General features: G+C 32.3%; 1 protein-coding gene across 1 annotated transcript in view; it reads left to right on the forward strand.

Annotated features, from left to right (window-relative positions):
• The window catches only part of LOC107438039 (uncharacterized), a 171,776-nt gene that overhangs the window by 141,799 nt on the left and 9,276 nt on the right, over positions 1-20,701 (forward strand). Inside the window, exons 27-33 of the mRNA XM_071181888.1 lie at positions 4,309-4,349; positions 5,060-5,138; positions 7,239-7,478; positions 9,857-9,967; positions 11,796-11,906; positions 15,527-15,637; positions 18,869-18,976. Coding sequence (XP_071037989.1) covers positions 4,309-4,349; positions 5,060-5,138; positions 7,239-7,478; positions 9,857-9,967; positions 11,796-11,906; positions 15,527-15,637; positions 18,869-18,976 — 801 coding nt within the window. The remainder of the gene's footprint in view (positions 1-4,308; positions 4,350-5,059; positions 5,139-7,238; positions 7,479-9,856; positions 9,968-11,795; positions 11,907-15,526; positions 15,638-18,868; positions 18,977-20,701) is intronic.

Consider the following 20,701-nt stretch of genomic DNA (forward strand, 5'->3'; position numbering starts at 1 on the left):
GTGCACATGAAAAGTTGCGCTCCTTGGTTATATGTTAGGGAAAATCTTGCAAAGTAAAATCCGTAAAATGTCTTAATTTAGGGAAAGAGGGAAATCTTAGTAGTTGCTATTGGTTTATGAAATGGATCGAACGTTTCCCACACAAGAGCATATATATATATATATATATATATATAGGAATTTCATTAAGTGAAACTAAGGGAAGAATTCTGTAACCACTGAAATTAAATTAAAATGGGAAATATTCTTGATTCCAAATATTTTTAGCTTACTGAAGTGACTCAATGGTAAAATTTAAATTTTAAAAACAAGTTAACTTAACACTACGTGGACTAATATATAGATTAAAATATTCTAAATCTTCGGAAAATAAATGATCAATCTGAAATGAAATAAATTTGTAAACTAACAAAGTTTCAAACTGAAGCAATTAAACAAAACTGCCCTCTAATCAGGAAGAATGGTAATAAAGCGAAAAAAGATCTTATTTTTCCACGTTTCTTTGGATTTTAAACATTTTTAAGCAGTCCTATATTTTGTGAATTTCGCATCGACATCGTACTATTATGTAAAAAGAAGTGCGGTTTGTTTTTGTCTGCAAGGCTAAAATAAATATGCACGGCACGCCGTCTTTCTACACTAGTTCTGATACCGGAAACGGGCTTCCCTATCTTACTTTTACTTTTTCAATACTAATTTACGATCCAAAATGAGGGCGGTGATTACGGAACACCTTGAAGTCATGGATATTTAAAAAATTTTCGTTTTCAACTAACCTAACTGTACTTCTGTACTACTAGTAAGAGGACTGCATACATTTTCAACAATATAATTCATAGATTCCATGTGACGTCATTATTTAATAATAATTCATTTTATTTATACTCTGAATAATTCTTTCATGAAGAAAACTGCGACAGAAAAAGTCGAAATCGTAAAGAATGATAAAATTCAATTCCAGACATTTAGAAACCATGGAGATACTCCGTTCTGCTTAAAATGTACCAATCAGATTCTAAATTCTTGAACGATTACCTTTTATAAACTTTTATTTTGCTGAAAAAATTGCAGTAAAGAATGCGATTGGAAAGATTCTGTATTATAATTAAATTTATTATAAAATTTTTTACTCAAAATAGTTATTTTTTAAAAAAATAGATAAAATATGAAATTCATCGACTCTAACCGGTGTTTCGAACGACAGAGTCGAAACATTTTGAAGCGTACCCCAAACATTCCAAGTCATGGAACTCACCCAATGTTTTCGGGGTCATGATTTAACCATCAAATTAAAATATTTGCGCAGGCATCCATTATTTTTGTTCCTAAACTGCTCTACGTTCGGGATGCAAATAGTGGTTATATTACACACACTATTTCATAGTCGTTCCCAGTCAACAGTGCTACCTGTTGACAAACTTTGTATGTATTTTAGAAACTTGTTGAAAATAAATACTTCATTTTTTAAGCATTATCCTTGAGCTTATCTTTAATTTTTTTAAGTCATTGACCATTTTCGAGACACTTTCTGTGCATTAAACTAATATATTTAGAACTTATTTAATAGTTTTTACCGAAGTTATTTTATCGATTATGATGCTGAGTGCTGATGTTTGAGGGATAAAACGTGGTTTTTTCGCCCATCTCCATGCAATTTATGAAACATAAACAGAAGATTACTTAATTTAAAAGTAAAAATCTATATTAAAAAATAAATATCCCTTTTTTAAAAACACAATAAATGAATAAATGTATGGTGGTAACGGATCATGGGTTAGAGTGCCTTTGCTGTCAGGCTAACCGTAGGAGGCTCTCGTGGTCTTCCTCTCCATGTAAAGCAAATTCGGGTTAGTTCCATCAAAAAGTCCTCCATGTAGGCAAATTTCTCTCAATACTTGATCCAGGAGTTCCCTTGTCTTCTGGATTGGGTTCAAAACGACAAGGCTGCGGAGTTAAACATTAGTAGTCGTTAGACCAAAAATTAGGTCGGTTGTTCAACGACGGTTATATAAATACTGAGGTTTGGAACGGACAATTTTGGAAAAATAGAGGCGTGTGCTCATTTTCTGGCTCTGTATTGGGCGTTGCAATTTTTCCAAAATTGCGTATTTCAAAAATTCAATTCAATAATATATTAATTCGCTAATAGTAAAGCTTAACCATCACGATATCGATATTTTTAAAGTATTCCTCAGCTAAATTATGAATACCACGTCTTAAGAGAAATCCAGAAGATACGATAATTATCATAGATCGATAGTCATTATCGACAACGGGAAATTTCAAGTACCATAATGTCCACAGAGTATTATACAATTAATATCCAAACAATCGAAAACAATAATACAACGATCATATTCAAAACAATAAATATTGAATAGGGTAATATCATGAGTCTTATAAATGGTAACAATTATCGAGCCGGGCAGGTGGCTGAGCGGTTAGCGTGCCTGACTGTGAAGCCAATAGTTGTGGGTTTGAGACCCGCTCGGGGTATGGATGTTTCTCTCTATGTGTTGTTCTCTATTGTGTGAATGTGACCCACCTCATAAACGGTTATGTGTGGCAATGAGGCGTGGGTAATGTTGCTCGCCTCCGTGACTTAAGGTACACAGGTGCCCACAGGGTAACGTTAAATGAGCAACACTTATAGCATCTTTCGAGGTGAAGAACGAATGTTCAGTGCCTGCCGTAGCAAATAATAATAATAATAATAAATAAATAAATAAAACTATTATTAATAACAAAAACAATATTATCATAAGTATCAATGAGTGTCGTTTGTGCAACCAAAATGTTGTCAGCAACTGTAATTCTTTTTAATTAATAAGATCGAAAAATATTGCGAAATCTCGATATTTTTTAGAGATAAACAGTCAAACCCTGCTATAGTATAGTGAACATGCCTGGATATAGTGAACGAAATGTTCACTCCCGTGCCTTGCTATACACATATGGTGTTAGCTTTTACATTCTTTTATTTCCACAGACATACAGAGACGAAACGATAAACAAAAACATTAATAATAAGAAAAAGTCGTTTGGTTGCCTAGCAACCAGCTGGAGTTGCAGTTATTATATCGGCAGACGATTTAAAACAATTATTAAAACTAACTGTTTATTGATGACGGAACATATGGTATTATGTTTTGTGGATATGGTGAACCAAAAGAAGAGAGGGTTATTGTGAACTTTTTTCTGTCTTTGACTGATTTTTTTTTTCTTCATTTTTTGGTTATTTTGAAATTTTTACATAAAATACATATTTAAAACCATCTGTTGAGTGGAATGTAGCCATAAGCATTTTTCTTATTTGATTCTTCTATCTCAGTTTCCCATCCCTAAATAAAGGCCATCCCTACATTTTTTGTACGATAGAAGAAGAGTCATAAGGAATAAAAGTTAACACATTTTTTGTTACTACATATTGTTTAATCTTTTTTGTATTTCTTTTTATGGGTCATTTATTTCATAACTAGGAGGCTCCGCCCCCTGCTCGCTGACGCTCGCCAACCCCCGAGAATTGCTACGCAATCCTATGTGGTTCACGCCGTGAACCATGGCTCGCTGCGCTCACTCGCCAATGAACACAATGTTCTAGCACAAAGACATTATCATCAAAGACATAGTATTGTACTTATGTAGAAGAATTCTATCAATGCTCTTATAGGCTATTAAAAAAATATATTAGCTATTTAGATTGTACATGGTGAGAAAATCAAATGAGAAACATATTAGCAAAATAAATTATCAAATATTGCAGTTACTCACCTTAATTCAACAAAATGTGTATAATAAATTCATTCATAAATCAAAAAATTCAGTGCATTCAATACAAACATTTAGACGTTTTTTAGACGTTTAGGTAGCTCCCAGTAGAAAAATATCAATTCAGCAGCGGCCTTTTAAAGCACTCTCACTTCAATTAATTAATTAACTCCTAATTGGGTATAATATAGCCTACGTCACAGGCTGTGTTGTTCCTACTAAATTTAACCCATAAACGGCATTTTCTGCGAGCCTAACTTCAAGCCACAAATAAACAAACGAAGTGTTCGATCGTTTAAATTGCTGCTCGCCAGATTTTATTGCATTATAAAGAAAAGTTATTGAAACTAAATACAACTAAATAAACAACAACAACTAAAACAAATAACAACAACTACTAATAACAATAACTAAATAAACAACAACTAAATTCCATTCGTTTAGCATTGCGTCATATGTTGTTCCTATTAAATCGAAGTAGTTGTGTTTTTTTCATATTATACCCAATTGAGTTTAAATTAAATATTATCATGTTTTTAGGGCATGAATCTAAATTGAACAACCAGATAATGCTCACTCTGGTTATTGTTTCCGTTTTCAAAAGCGCTATATGTTGAGCCACCTCAACTAGATTTGCCATGTGACATTTTTAGCAGCAATCATGGGTCGATTTTCTAACGTTGCCATTCGGGGAGTTGTAATGAGGCTTTTTTTTGGTGCCGTGTAAGAGAAATATATATATATAGATAGATTAGCCATATGATGCTCACTACGTGCTCTTGCGCAGCGAAACCTATCAATTAAAAATGAGAACTGTTGCCAACGCGAGAAAAGAAATATCATCGGTTTTATGGATACACACGTATTAGCGTTTTATATAATATAGATGTGTAATAAAAAGGAGCAGTTCGTTATATGAATGAGATAAAATTGTTTGCAGTACAGATAAAATGAACTCCCGGTTATAGTGAACCGAAATTTCAGTCCTTTGAATGTTCATTATAACGGGATTTGACTGTCTCACACATCAAAATGATCCAGCACTATTCATAAACTTTCGCCATATGCTAAGAAGGACATTTTTGATTTTTTAATAAAAATCCTCACGCCCCCTTACAAAAGCAATGTGTCATTTATTTTGCATGAAAAGTAAAAAAATAATTCTTCTTCAGAAAACTATTGTTCTTTGTGTTCTATTTCAACTTCTGTTATCGACTTCATCCATCTATCGAAAAGTTGTCGGTTTCCTCACCGGAAGATGAGGATAAAAAGAGAACGATCCGGAAAATAGATCTTCAGACCAGACGTCATGAAGTTGTACGTGATCCTCGTACTCCTTGCCGTTGCCAGCACTATCGAGGCATACCGAAGTAAGTACTTCTTTCATACTTTTCTGCAGTATTAATGGCTCCAGGCATTGAAGTAAAAAAAAAAAACGTAACTGGTCACGTTTGCTTTTATCCTGATTTCTGGTGGATACGTGAATTAGCCAGTTTTCATGTTAATGAAAGAGCTCAAAATGGGAATTAGGGTTAATGTGGACTCAGTATTTAAGGCAGATTATTTATTAAGATGTATTATTTAGTGAGAAGTCAGTTTTTGAGTAGTTGCATACTTAAAAAAAACAAGTAATAATAAAAATAATAAACTTATGTCAACGAAGAAAAATTTCATTTTAGTTACTTTTTATTAAATAATTACAATTTTTTCTAACATACAAAACTAAAATTAATTATTTAAATTTAATGAACGAATTAATATTTGAAAAAAGTGTATTAACATGAAGTGTCATACACTACTAGTTAAAAAATTGTATTTGAATTTGAGTGGATGAAATAAAGTATTTTATTAACTATTGAAAATTTGAACAAGGTATAGAAGGAGTGTGAACTAATAATAGGAATTGAATAAAAGGAAATTGTCTCAAAAGTCCATATCTGAAGTTCTACTCTGATGTGAACCTCCATCTAGTATTTACTTAGGGATGATTAAAGACATTTAAATTACACTATTAATGGACATATTATTTTTCGATGCATTTTTTGACACTGAAATTAAAACTTAAGTTGTTTTTTAGTTAATAACTTTTTTTAGTAAAAGGCTTTTAATATGCGAAAAGGTACAATTTCTATCTTAGATTCATATATTTGTCTGATATTACTACTTAAACAATTGATGGAATTTCACGTATTCTTCTCGCTGAATAAAATAAAGAAAAATAATGTCGGACGAACTATGAACTTAAAAATTATGAAGTGTTTAGGGACAAAAAGTAAAATTTTTTGACTAACTCATGAAACTCTCGTATTTTTGTAACTATTAACTATATCGGCTGAATTTCGGTTTCATTCTAAAAAATATTTAAAATCTTTCTAAATCATTTATGGCAAATTTTTCAAAAATGTATGCAGGAGCTACTACAGCATGTCGCAGCTTTTTAAATTACAAGCAGTAGGCAAGCCTTATCTCCGTTAATATAAATGAAATCTTTAAAAATATCTGAAATTCATTAGAATTTATTTTAAGTATCTTTTCTTATTAGTCAAATGTAAATAATAATAATTGTTATTATTATTTCATACAATCTACTACCCAAAATCTCTTATTATACAAAATATAAACAAAATTACGAGAGAAAAAAATATTGCGTGAATAAAATTTGCCGCGAATCGACGTCAACTAAATATTAATAAGGGACACTTTCTGAAAGGTTTCTTGGATAAAAATTTTACGACAGTAATAATTTTTCCAGAAGGAAAAGTTTTGGATGTAACAATTATGAACATTAATTACGCATGAAAAATGTGTCTTTCCAATTTTCTCGCGAATTGACTTTCTCGAATAAAATCTTTTATCGATCAATTCTCAAGTAAAAAATCTTTCATTAACCAATTTTCAAAACCAAATCTTGCATAAATCAATTCTCAAGTGAAAAAATCCTACATAAATCAATTCTCAAGTGAAAAATCATACATAAATCAATTCTCAAGTGAAAAATCTTATATAAATCAATTCTCAAGTGAAAAACCTTACATAAATCAACTTTCAAGGGTAAAACCTACTCTCAAATGATTCACATCAGTCTACGTTCTAGTTCAAACTCTTGTGTAAAAAGTTCCGTGTACACTGTTACAAATTTCTCTGAAAAAATGGTTAAATAACAATTTATTGAATGGTTATTTTACCATATTTAATCAAAGCAGTCCAATAATGAAATACCATAAATAAAATGGTAATCAAACTGCTAATCTTGAGAACAAACTGTTTATTAACTGCTTTCACTTAATACGGCTAAACTACCAGAATTATAGTATATCGGAGTCCGACTGTCTGTGTGTATGATAAACAGCGTAACCAATGAATACTATATTAACGTACTAGCATGTACTTGATCATTCCCTGGGATCAGTTTGGTAGAATCAGATCTCTGGGGTGCCCACCCTGTAATTTTTACCAGCTTGTATTTACAGTTGCAGTTTATATGAAGACAATATATGTGAATGTTCCAGAGTCTTGGAAGAGGCCGAGATGTGAGTGGATGAAATGCGACAAAGGGTGTGAGAAGGTGAGAGATGAACGGGGTTGTTTCAAATGTGAGTGTCCACCGGTCTGCGACCCACCAGTATGTGGCCCTGGGTGTCAGCTAGAAGAGGTTTACGAAGGACCTTGTCCAGGATGCATGTGCAAGGTATCAGAAGAGGACATAGATGGTAAATACCTTTCAAATTATTCGAAACCTAAAAATTCTAACTTTCCTTTCAAAGTTTAGCTAGTTTTAGATTTGACTTATTGCTATTGATCGGCTGAAAGACAAAAAATGTGCAAAGCTTTCACGTTTCACCTGTTAAAACTATGTCTAATCAATCCTAAATAGTTAAAGTCCAATGTTCCTATATACATATAATGATAATACATTATTAGGGAACAATACATAAATAACTCTTGCTTGATCAGTATAATGTTAACGAGACTTGTACGATATTAAGTTCATAACATGATGGTTAAACCATTATAATAGTAAAATAACATCTTCCAAGAAAATTTGATGGCTGTTGTTGGTTTAATATTAAAAACCATAACTTCTTAGTAGACTATCAAAATGATCATGCAGCATCTCCCGTCTTAGTTTGATGGTTGTTGTTGGTCTAGGAATAAAAACCATAACTTGCTGGTATACCATCATAATGATTAAATAACGCCTCTAATCTTATTTTGATAGTTGTGTTTGGTCCAACAATAAAAAACATGGCATGATAATTGAACCATCATATTTTAATGGCTGTTGTTGGTCCAACATTAGTGAACATAACTTTTTTGGAAAAACCATCAAAATGGCCATGCAATATCTTCCATTGTATTTTGATTCAACAATAAGAACATAACTTGCTGGTTGACCATCATAATGGTAAAGAACATCTCCCGTCTTATTTTGATGGGTGTTATTAGTCCAAAAACAACAAATATAGCATGAATTATCATAGTAGTAAAGCAACATGTTCCATCTTAATTAGATGGTTGTTGGTCCAACAATACTACACATAACATGATGGTTTAACCGTTATATTAATAAAACAATATCTTCCATCATATTTTAATGTTTGCTGTTGGTCCAACATTAATAAACAAATCTTGTTGGTGGACCATCAAAATAGCCATACAGCATCTTCCATCATATTTTGATGATTGTTGCGGATCCAGCAAAAAAAACTTAACTTATTAGTGACCATCATAATGGTAAAACAACCTCTGCCATCAAATTATGATGATTTATATTGGCTCATCAAAAATCAAACATTGCCTGATGGTTTACCATCATAACACAAAAGGAAAATTTTCATTTTGTAATGATGGAAACTTTTTGGACCATCCAAAAGTCTCAAAACTAGATGGAAATTGTTGTACGATGGGAACATGCTGGACAAGAATCTTGCCGAAACCAACATAAACCATCAAAATCCTTTGATGGTACCATCAGGAATTTTGTCTTGGTCCCTTCTCTGACGCATATTTACGGTAATAACCCGTGATGCATTTACCCTGTTTTTTCTTCTCTTTTGGCAAGAGTAAAGAGCTATTATACGCTGTGTCCAACATTGATGTTTTTTCAAGGTTGAGAGCTATTGTCTGGTATTTTGTACTCTGATATTTTTTCAAGGTTGAGAACCATTGTACGGTATTTCCGACATTGATTTTTATTCAAGGTTGATGGAGATTGTCCGATACTAAGATGTATTATAGATGTTGACCTCAAGATTGAATCGACTACGATTGGTAAACCCCACTTACCCATCGTAACAATACAGTTGGACCTCTATTTAACGAAGTCGCCAAATAATAAGTTTGTTATGTGGAAAATTGGTTAAATAGAAAATCACCTTTTGAAGTACTTAAACAACATAAAACAGATTTTAAATTCATAAACACTAGACAGAATTTTTTTTTAAAAATTGATACACCTTTATCTTGTAAACTAGGATCTATTATTTATTTATAAATCTTGACCATAAAAGAAATCTGCATGGAAAGAAAAACATTATTCAGTGTTATAGTATCAGGCTACATACATTTTCAACTAATAAAAGCTAATAGATAAAATTTTAGTTGCATTCATTATAAAAGTAATTTTAAACATACTACATGCGTTCCACATACATTACCACATGCGTTCTTAAGTTTAATTGCTACTGTTTTTCGTTTGAAATGAAAACGAAAAGGGATTTTACTGCTTTCTCTATAAGTTTAGTAGCTACGACAAACAATTCAAGGTCATTTCCCCAATAAATGCAATACAAGTTTGCAAATGCAAAAAATGCAAAACAAGTTTGAAATGTCCTGAAATATTTTGGGAAATAGAGAAAGTGGTTCTCAAAAAGAAGTTCATGAAATAGAAAATTCACATCGCTATTTGGAAGGTATTTTACGAAGAAATTTCCAAAATATTCTTGGTTCCTCGAAAAAAGTCGTAAAATAGAGAATATCGCAAAATGGAAGCTCTTTAAATAGAAATCCGACTGTATTACTGTAATGTTAATTTTGAAACAATACTTTATTGACTCAACTATTTTATAATCTATATTTCTAATTGAAGATATAAGAAAAGAAATTCAAATGTGTGATCCTCCAAGATGTCCACCTGGTTGTGAAATAGAGAGGGTTTATGACGGACCATGCCCTGGATGCGACTGCTCCAAAAAAGAAGGTATGACAGAAATATTAATTTACAAACTATTCTATTTTATAATTTTATTTTATAACCGTCGTTGAACAGCTGACGCAATTTCATAGGTTTACGACTACTTACCTTCAATTCCGTAGCCTTGTAATTTTGAACCAATCCAGAAGACAAGGAAACTCCTGAATCAGTACCCCCAGAGGCATTGATTTGTTGTGGGAACATGGAGGAATTTGAGACTCGACAGATTTAACGTGCATCAGTCACCATTTACTACACGGGGAGTCTTCGGCCGGCGAGGATCGAACCCACGACCTCTTGGATATGGGCCCAGCGCCCTACCGACCAGGCTATCCCTGCCCCAACTATTCTATTTGGGGATACCTAGATTATGAAAACAGTAGATAGCGGGAAAGACTAAATTTTCTTTTCTCGACTTTAAACGATAGGTGGCAATCTACGCTCTATAATACGACCCCTATTACAGCGACACTTCGATAACAACGAGCTATATATGAAGTTTCATTACATATGCTATGCATGAAGTCCCATTTGCTATTCCATAGAAGCAATGCTATTTTAACTTCCATTTGAAGGTCCTGGTTGGTGGGGCACTATGCCCATGTCTAAAAGGTCGTGGGTTCGATCCCCGCCTACCGATGACTGGTGTAGTAAAAGCTGACTGGTGCAAGTAAAATCTGAACCAGGAGTTTCCTAGTCTTCTGAATTGGTTCAACAAGACAAGACTACGTAGTTGAACATTAGTAGTGTCATAAACCCAAACTTGGGTAGGATCTTCAACGACGGTTATAAAATAAAAAATTAAAATGCAACCCTAATTTAGTCATTTTAATTTTTAAAAAAAAGTTAAATCATTTAAACCATTATTTTCCTTGAAGTTACCACACAATAACTCCTCAAATCCCCTTCTAACGAAGGGAATTTCACTCCTCAAATTTTTATTCAAAGTCCTAAAGGTTCGTACTTTATGGTCGCTTATAATCTGTGAAACTTTCTTTCCGTAATAAATTTATCAATCATGCTTTTTCTTGTTTGAAAATTGTTTTCGCTTTATTAATGAATAGGTTAGTCCTTTTGTTTAGTTTCGTTTAGTTTGCTCGTACGTGGTCTTCGCAGTTATCTTACAGTATGTTATTTTTTTAAAAATTGGAATTTCTGAACCTTTCAAGTTTGAAATATTATTTTAAAAGGTAATTTTGCACGTTATTATGTAAAAAAAGTTACATTATTACCGATTTTTTTTTGTTAGTAACCGAATCCATAATAAAATATATTATAGCATTGCTTTGTCAAGTATTAATCAAGTATTTTTTGCAGTGAATTGATATTTATGGTATTACTGTGCTATTACGATATAACTACTTCACACTATAACCTCCTTTTTTCCCAAACCCTAAAGGGTCATTATATCAAGAGTTGCGTAATGAATGAGATTGCGTAATGAATGATTATCATGATTTTCATTATGATAATATCATTCATATTATCATAATGAATGATATTACTTTTAGATGCATCAATTATCATTATAATCAGCAATCTTATTTTACGATACATTAATTATTTACATCGACTGCAGTATTCAATATATTCATTAATAACAGGAATGGTAAAGTAACCTAATGACACAAAAATTATTAGTAGGAATGGCAATGATACAATAGTTAGCATAATAATTGGGATTATTTACCGAAACATTAATTAATATCCTCCTTATTTTGTACGTGAAAAACATAGTGTTCTTTACCAAAAACACTCTTAAAAATTTTTAAAATGTAGCTTACTAAGAAGTAGCTCTATACCCTTCAAAAATCTGCTATTTGTATACTTTCAGAAATTTATGAAGAAAAAATCGGATGTGACCCCCCAAAATGTCCCCGGGGATGCGTGATCGAAACTGTATTTGACGGACCTTGTCCCGGATGTGATTGCAAAGGAACGAAAGGTGAGTAAGATATTTAAGAGAGTCAAAATTAGTAAGTTGACTGAGCAATGAATTAAAAGAAAAGATGGAAACGATAATACAATATTCTTTACTTTTTAACCGCTTCCCTGATAATCCCAAATTAACTCGGGCGTATATATGTGGGAGGGTATTTATCGACATTGTTTAACATCATCTATGAAAAGGTACCACAACATAGAATCGAGTTAATGTGGATTACATGCTAGTGACTTGGAATTGTATTTTTATAGTGGTAGACCCACTACAGTACTCTCCCACCAAAGTTATATCTGTGATAGAATTCGACGGAGGATACCATTAGTTGGTTCATTGCTGTTTTGTGAGAGACATGGAGAGCTGTATTAAGATCACCGTACTTTTGAATGCTGATCGTGATAGCTGTATTAAGTTCACGGTCGTGGTTACTACTGTGTTGCCTTTAGTAGTCGAATGAATACGTTGTGTGTGATCAAAACGGTACGAGGAGGTGGATAGTGTCGCAGTCACAAGTCAACTGTTCAATGTGGACCATCCATCGAAGTAGAACTGTTCAAATAGAAGTGGGCGTTACTGTTAAGATATAAGAGATAAGTCAACTGTTTAATGTGGACCATCCATCGAAGTAGAACTGTTCAAATCGAAGTGGGCGTTACTGTTAAGATATAAGAGATAAGTCAACTGTTTAATGTGGACCATCCATCGAAGTAGAACTGTTAAAATAGAAGTGGGCGTTACTGTTAAGNCCACGCTTTACATTTATATTACAATCGAGAATTCAAGAAGAGACCAACCATTTTAACCGAGTACACGTAAAAAAAAGGTCCGTGAAAGAAAAAAAAACATTAAAGTTCATACGAACGTATTAAATTACTTTTTATTTCTGTACGGTACAAAAGAAGTTAGCTGATCTTGCTCAGAGGTGTCTTTGAATCTGTTGAGTTATTGTTCTCCGAATAAATCTCATGGAACGAAAAACATCAGTTTGGGAAAAGTCATATCGACAATGTCAATCTACATCTATGAACTGGTATCCCAACTTAGAATCAAGTTAGCATGTTTTATATACTAGTGAATTGGAATAATATTTTTGTAGTGGTAGATAGACTACAGTACTCCCCCACCAGAATTATATCTTTGATAGAATTCGATACATGGATACCACTAGTTGATTCAATGCTGTTTTGTGAGAAATCGGGAGAGCTGTATTAAGATCACCGTACTTTTTGAGTGCTGTCCGTGAGAGCTGTATTAAGTTCAGTGTCGTGTTGGCTTCTGTGTTGCCTTTAGCAGTCGAGTGTGTGATCGAGACTGAAAAGCAACAACGTGAGGAGGACAATGTCGCAGTCACAAGTAGCAAGTCAATTGTTCAATGTGGACTATCCATAGAGGTAGGGCTGTTCAAATCGAAGTGGGCGTTACTGTTAAGACATAAGAGATAAGTCAACTGTTTAATGTGGACCATCCATCGAAGTAGGGCTGTTCAAATAGAAGTGGGCGTTACTGTTAAGGCGTGTTCATTTCGAAGTAAAAGTTTCAGTCAATGTAGGCATATTCCCATCACGTCCGAAGGTCACCAGTGTGGGGAAAGCTGCTCTCGACATCGTTAACCCTCATCTACGAAAGTCATCGATCATTGGGAAAAGTTCAAAACTCACATCCAACAGCGATTTCCTGTTCCATCTAATTTACAGGATCATAAAGTCTGTGTAGCCAACGTATCAAATGCATGGTATTCTCTGGATATAAATGCACTCTGGAAAGGAAGGCTCTTCTATTCCATAAAATCAATGCTCTCACAAATACTGGCTGTTATTCGCTCAAAACCAGAACCAAACAATATTTATCAAAGGTCTCTAATTCATTGGACTGCCTCTGACTAAATCACGTGTAAAGAAAAATAACAATTCGTTGCGAAGGTATTATATAAAGACAGGAGAAAGTATTTAAAATAGGTTGGATGGATAAATAAGAATAAATTATTTACTTTCACCAATTTTTTTGGAAACAAAATGCAAAAACTCAAAAAAAAAATTTATTTCACTAATAAATACAAGAAACTAAAACAAAACATAATGCACAACTTTTAAGTAGAAATTTTAATTTTTTTTGCGTAGAAAATATTTAATTTACCATCAGTTTATTATCCCGAGTTATAAAGGGGAAAAGGAAAAAAGTTAAATATTAGTCTTTGTGAGATAGTTTTTAAAACAAGGGATACATTCCTAACGCCAGTGTACTGATACACCATTTTTATTTACTCTTTTTTTAAACCCCCCCCCCATAACTATTGCTTAATTTTCAAGGAAACGGTCATAAAAGTGTCTATTTTTTGGGGGGTGGGCTTTTGTATTTGTATTACGTATTTGATTAGTGCTGCAACTAGTTTAAAATAAACTAACTATCTACAATTACCTTAAAAATATCCTGGTACTGCCATCTGGTGTGTAAAATGAGTAATAAAATGTTTTCCGGGCAAAAGAACTAGTTTTACTTTTATTGGCCCGTTACTACTGAAAACTCCAAACCGTCAAAATCACGGGAACGAGAAATAGAGGGCGAAACCTCACCACGTCATTTTCATGGGAGCGAGAAGGAAAGGATTAATGCAAATTCAGCAACCATCGTATATACAATAGCAAAAACGCGTGTGCAGTCCCACAAACCAACATCAAAACTCCCAAAACAAAACTTGCCAAATTTCCAATCACAGCAGATTTTTTTTTCTTTTTACTTCCAGACGAGTAAAAACGTGATAATACAAAACATACTGACAAATTCTGCAACGCAGATACTCAGTATAATAAATATTTGCAATATATACATACCCAAATTAACTCGGTATAATCAGTGAAGCGGTTAATATATTTTATGTTAAAATTAATAGTGCGGTTTCGTTCGTTACTTTTTTAGGACATGCATCAAGTCAGTAAATCGTTTACCCTGAAAATGTTTCACACAGTAAAATAGTCTAACTTATAACTAGCGCTTTTATTCAATAAGGATATTACCCAATAGCCACCCAACTGAATCTTTATAATCTTACTTTTATTTGCAAAGGTCTAGAAATCATTGGAAAAAAATGGGTGGTACATTGGCTCAATAAATAATATAGATGTCCAAATTTGACTTCTTTGGTTCATAAAATTTTTTTTGAAAGCTATTTATCTAGATCTTTTGCTATAGTTTCTATTACAAAACACAATTAGACACAAATTTAATAATTTTGTCTGAATTAAACTTTAACTGAATTATTGTAAGAGATCGCACTTTAGATCAGTGTTTAGCACTACCATCGTTTTAGCACTGCCTGGCAATCAAAATGTATCCGACTAGCTACTGAGTTGAACTTGTAACTGGATCGGACAAGAAGCGCAGGAAGGCAAAAAAAAAATTGAATCATTTTCTGACCACTGTAAGCAGGATTTAGTGCAATTATATAGCTGAATAGTAATTATCGAAATTGTGTTACCAATCAAAATTCTGATCACTTTCTAACATAAACAGATCCAAAACTAAAATGTAAGATAAAATACAAGATTTTTTTGTATAATTACGTTTTTTAATGAAGGATAAAAAAATAGAAATGATTCTATATTTTAAAAATATTTTTTTTTCTGTAGAAATCGTCGAAATAGTAGAAAAGAGAGTCATCTGTGACGCTCCTAAATGTGAGCCGGGCTGCTTCGTCGAAACTGAATTTGATGGTCCTTGTCCAGGATGCTCCTGTATAGGTAAATGAAATATGTAAAACTTTGTTCTTTTATTTATATAAGTTAATTTTGTTAAAATATGTGGCTTGTGTGTTAACTGTGCAAAACATGGAGTTTGTATTGACAGAAGCTACCAATAGCACATAGGACAAAAAGAAACTTAGAAAGACTGTACGGAAAAAAAAACTTGCAAATTATGAAATATTCCTAAAGCAACATGGAAACAAAAAAAAATATTACATGAGCACCAATAACTAGCATGGACACAACACAATAAAAATGTACATTAAAATTAAGCAACAAAAGAACACAAAAAACTAATATTATAATAATAGAAACTATGACACAATATAGGAGATTAATAAAACTGTTAGAAAAATAAAATTATTAGAATAATAGAGTAGTTTTTAGAATATATTCTATATATTGGAATATAGAACATAGAATGTATAATATATACTCTATACTGGAATACATATTAGAATAACAGAATAAAAAATAGAAATAGTGAGGCAATACAGGAGCTCAATAAAAATAGCAGAATAATAGATCTATTAGAATAATGGAATAGTTATTAAATTATATTCTTTATATTGGAATATAGATCACAGATATATAATATATTCTCTATTTTTGACTACATATTAAAATAATAGAATAAAAAAATAGAAACACTGTGAGGAAACACAGGAGTTTAATAAAAGTAATAAATTAATCGAATTATTAGTATAGTATAAGACTCTTCTTTTATAATACAATTATTAGAATAGAAGAATAAGTATTAGAATATTATTTGAATAATTATTAGAATATATTCTATATATTAGAATTTATTCTATACATTAGAAAATATAATATAAAATATCATCTCTGTACTAAAATAATAGAATGAAGAATAATAGAAGCTTTGAGGTGAATAAAAATTAATATGAAAAGTATGAAGCTACGTTGGAACACAGTAAAAACTATGAAGCGTAAAAATGCATAACAATCAATCACATAATTAAATCTTCATGTATTCATATTGTTTTAAGTCATATAATTATTGTTTTCTGTGTTTGAATTCTCCAATATTATGTGTCCTTGTTTTCCCTCTATATTAAAAAAGACTAATATATGAGCATCCCATTTAGTTTATCATATTAATACTATTTAAAATTTTCTTTTTCTTTAAAAAATTTTTAAAATGTTTTTTTTTATAAAACAGTTTGTTACTTATAAATGCATAATATTTTTTTTTTGCAAAAAGCATATAATTAAAATTTAAGTTTAGAAAATGTTCAAATCCCATAACGGTTACTTCTTTTTCCAAACTGTAATTTGTTACATTTTATTACGTTGAGTCATATCATCACATTTTATCTGTGATCAAAATATTTTTGCAGTAGACAATCGTATCTTAACCGAAGCATATTTGGAGTCGGAAAAAATTTGAAAACTCATTTTAACAAAAGAATGTAAAGACTTATATTATGCTGAATTACATCATGAAGTTATATTTGTGATAAAAATATTTTTGCAGTAGACAATCGTATCTTAACTGCAGCATATTTGGAGTCGTAAAAATTTGAAAACTCATTTTAATAAAAGAATGCAAAGATTATGTTTGATAAAACTTTAAAAAAGTAGATGACCCAAAAGCCGCGGAGCAGTAAATATTTGCTAACTTGGGTCTGTTTGACCGGGGAGAACTAAATTTTGTTTTTCTATGTAAATTGTGTTTACTTTGCAATTCAGAAAAGCTTTTTAAACACTTTTCTAGAAGATTTCCTGGATTCGAATTAACCTTGAATGGAAATCTGACGAAATTCATTTACAGCGAACAAAAGAGAAAAGGTCAAGATCTCGAGAATGACGGATTTTTGACAAATAGTCAAAGCTTGATTTACTGCTAAAAACAAAAATTTTCAAAAATGTTTTGAAAATTAATATTCAATATCGTTAAAAATATAAAAGGAATTTTACCAAAGTTTTTTTAATTTTAATTTAAAGAAGTCGAGAATTTTGAGACAGTGAAAAAATGTCAAAAAGGTATATAAATATAGTAAAAAAATTACATAATGTTGCGAAAAGTAGTCTCACAGTTATATTTACTAAAATATATACTGATTACAAATGAAATATTGAACAAACTTACCAAGCAGATCATTATACGCTAATAATAAAAAAATACAAAAATACTTTAAATTATTAATATGTAAATACATCAAAAATGCCTGCTGGTGAAAATAAAAACAGCAGCGGTCACCATAGCAACGCACTCAATGACGACGCATGCGCACTGTTTACTATTACTCTTGAACGCAGTTAAAAAGTGTGTGGACGCCATCAAATCTAAACCAAGACCCATTTTGTCAATGGGTAATAAAAAAAATTGCTACATCGTCAAACAAATGCTTGATGCGAGCAATTAATGATAATGTTTTAAATTATCGGCACTTTGTAAAACTACTTTTTGTGGATGCATGCTCATCGGCATTTGAAAAAACTGCAAGCGAGTCACTCTATGAAAATAAAAATTGCTATATCGAACAAACGCTTGATGCGTGCGACTCATCATAAAATTTTAAAGAATCTAACAATTGAAAATAATTTATATCGAGAAACAAAAGTTCTTAACCAGTGTTTTCATAGCTTTGAACTTTAAGTATGTAGTGTCATTTTTATTAATGTGTCAATATTTGTAAACCGGGTCAATATTAGTGAACCGGGTTCGAATCCCACCGATCGATGATCTATATGAATGCGCATACGGCTTGCACCAACCACAGTGATGAAGTAAAATATCCTCAAGGTAGTGAATTAGAGTCCCTTTGCGGACAGTCTAACCGTGGGAAATTCTCGTGGTTTTCCTCTCCATGTAATGCAAAATAAGTGTTAGTTCCATCAAAAAGTTCTCCACGAAGGCAAATATATCCCAGTACTTGATCCAGGAGTTTCCTTGTCTTCTAGATTGGGTTCAAAATGACAGGGCTACGGAGTTGAACGTTAGTGGCAGTAAACCTAAAAAATTGGGTCGACTCTTCAACAACGATCATAAATATCCATTCAGATTAACCAATGCGCAGTCGCCATGTAACATTACGGAGCCGATGAGCAGTGCCTACGCGTATGACTTTTAAACCCACCCCACTACCACATCAATAAAATTGTATTATATTCTGCATTCTACTTTAAATTTTCAATTAAAGATCAAAATGTATTTGACTTGTTTTTGAGTCTTAATGTTTATTCTGTCTTCCCATTTTGCAGATATTCCAGACATCGTAGAATCAAAAATCTGTGACCCACCAAAATGTCCCCGAAACTGCAGAATTGAAACAGTTTACGACGGACCCTGTCCTGGATGTGACTGCGAAGGTAATTTTTATATTATTTTCATGAACTAAATAATAGTTTGAACATTATAACCCTGATATAAATAATAATAACGACTCATTATTCGAATCTGAAGAATCAACAACCCGATAAAAAATCGCTAGCTTAAAAAATGATCTCCCATGAAAATTGTGAAATTCATCAGAAACGTTTAATATGAATTTTAAATCTTACAAAGATTTTTTCAGATCGGGATAGCCTGGTTGGTAGGACACTGTCCAAGAGATCGTGGGTTCGATCCCCACCTGCCGAGGACTCCCCGTGTAGTAAATGGTCTTAAATCTGTCGGGTTGAAAAGTCCTCCATGCTCTCATAACAAGTCAATACCTCTGGGGGTACTGATCCAGGAGTTTCCTTGGGTTCTGGAATGGGTTCACAATCGCATGGCTACGGAATTGAACATTAAAAGTCGTAAACCCAAAATTGGGTCTGCTGTTCAAGTACGGTATTAAAAATAAATAAATAAATAAAATAGGTTTCTTCAAGTACTACGAACTCCATGATTTTCTGATAATTTCTACAAATAAACGCAATAGAAAAAACACAATATTATAAATTTTACCTTGATTTCTTCAAGTTTTTTATTATCTTTCTAGACCTCAAACCTTAACCAATAGTAAGGTGTCTTACATCCAATACAATTCGCATCAAATGGGTTTTAGCAATTATCTTATAAAAATTATTGCAATTATCATTGAGTTAAAAATCCAATTGAATGGCTTGTTCTTATCCAATATTTCACAATTTTATGCAAGTGAATAAGGCAACTGTATAAGGAGTCATTACGGATTTATTGGGGTGACAACTGAGTTTCTGTTGCCCTTTTTTTTTTAAACTAAAAGTGTGGTTTTCTTTGCCAATTCTCTGTCGTCTGACGTGATTTTTCGGGCAGAAGTTGGTTTATTAGATCATGGATATCAAATGAACGAACAGAACGAGGTGCGTCTTTGATATCAGAATCTCAATATTTAAACCAATCAAGAGCGGTTCTTTCAACTATGGAACCCTTTCCATACACAGCACATGTGTTCTGAGCAGCTTTTAACCACTTCCCTTACCAATTATTTTAAAAACAATGCAAAAAATCAACATTTTTATTTTACTAATAAACGTAAAGAAATAAAACAAAACATAATACACAACTTTTAAGTTGAAATTTAATTTGTTTATGAGTAAGAAACATTTAAGTTACCGTCAGTTTACTATTCCGAGTGACCTCTGGAAAATGAAAAAAGTTAAACATTAGTCTTTGTATTTGTTCACATAGTCTGAAAAATCGTCTGCATTAATTTTTCTTTTGTGCGCAAACGTCATTTTTTAACTCTTTCTTTTTCTAGGTAAATTCAACAACCATCGTATATATTCAATCATACATAACACGTGAACAGTTCCACAATCCAACAGCAAAACTCTCAAGCATAACTCGGCAAACTTTTTTATATTTTTGCTTCAGGCCCAGTAAAGACGGGATCTAACAAAACTTGCTGGCAAATTCTGCTACACCCGAGTTTTCTCGGGATAATAAATATTTGCAATCTATGCATACCCGAATTAACTCGGGATAATAAATATTTGCAATCTATGCATACCCGAATTAACTCGGGATAATAAAAATTTGCAATCTATACATACCCGAGTTAACTCGGGATAATAAATATTTGCAATCTATGCATACCCGAGTTAACTCGGGATAACCAGGGACGCGGT

Source organism: Parasteatoda tepidariorum, chromosome 6 (genome assembly GCF_043381705.1).
Source record: "Parasteatoda tepidariorum isolate YZ-2023 chromosome 6, CAS_Ptep_4.0, whole genome shotgun sequence".
NCBI lineage: Eukaryota > Metazoa > Arthropoda > Arachnida > Araneae > Theridiidae > Parasteatoda > Parasteatoda tepidariorum.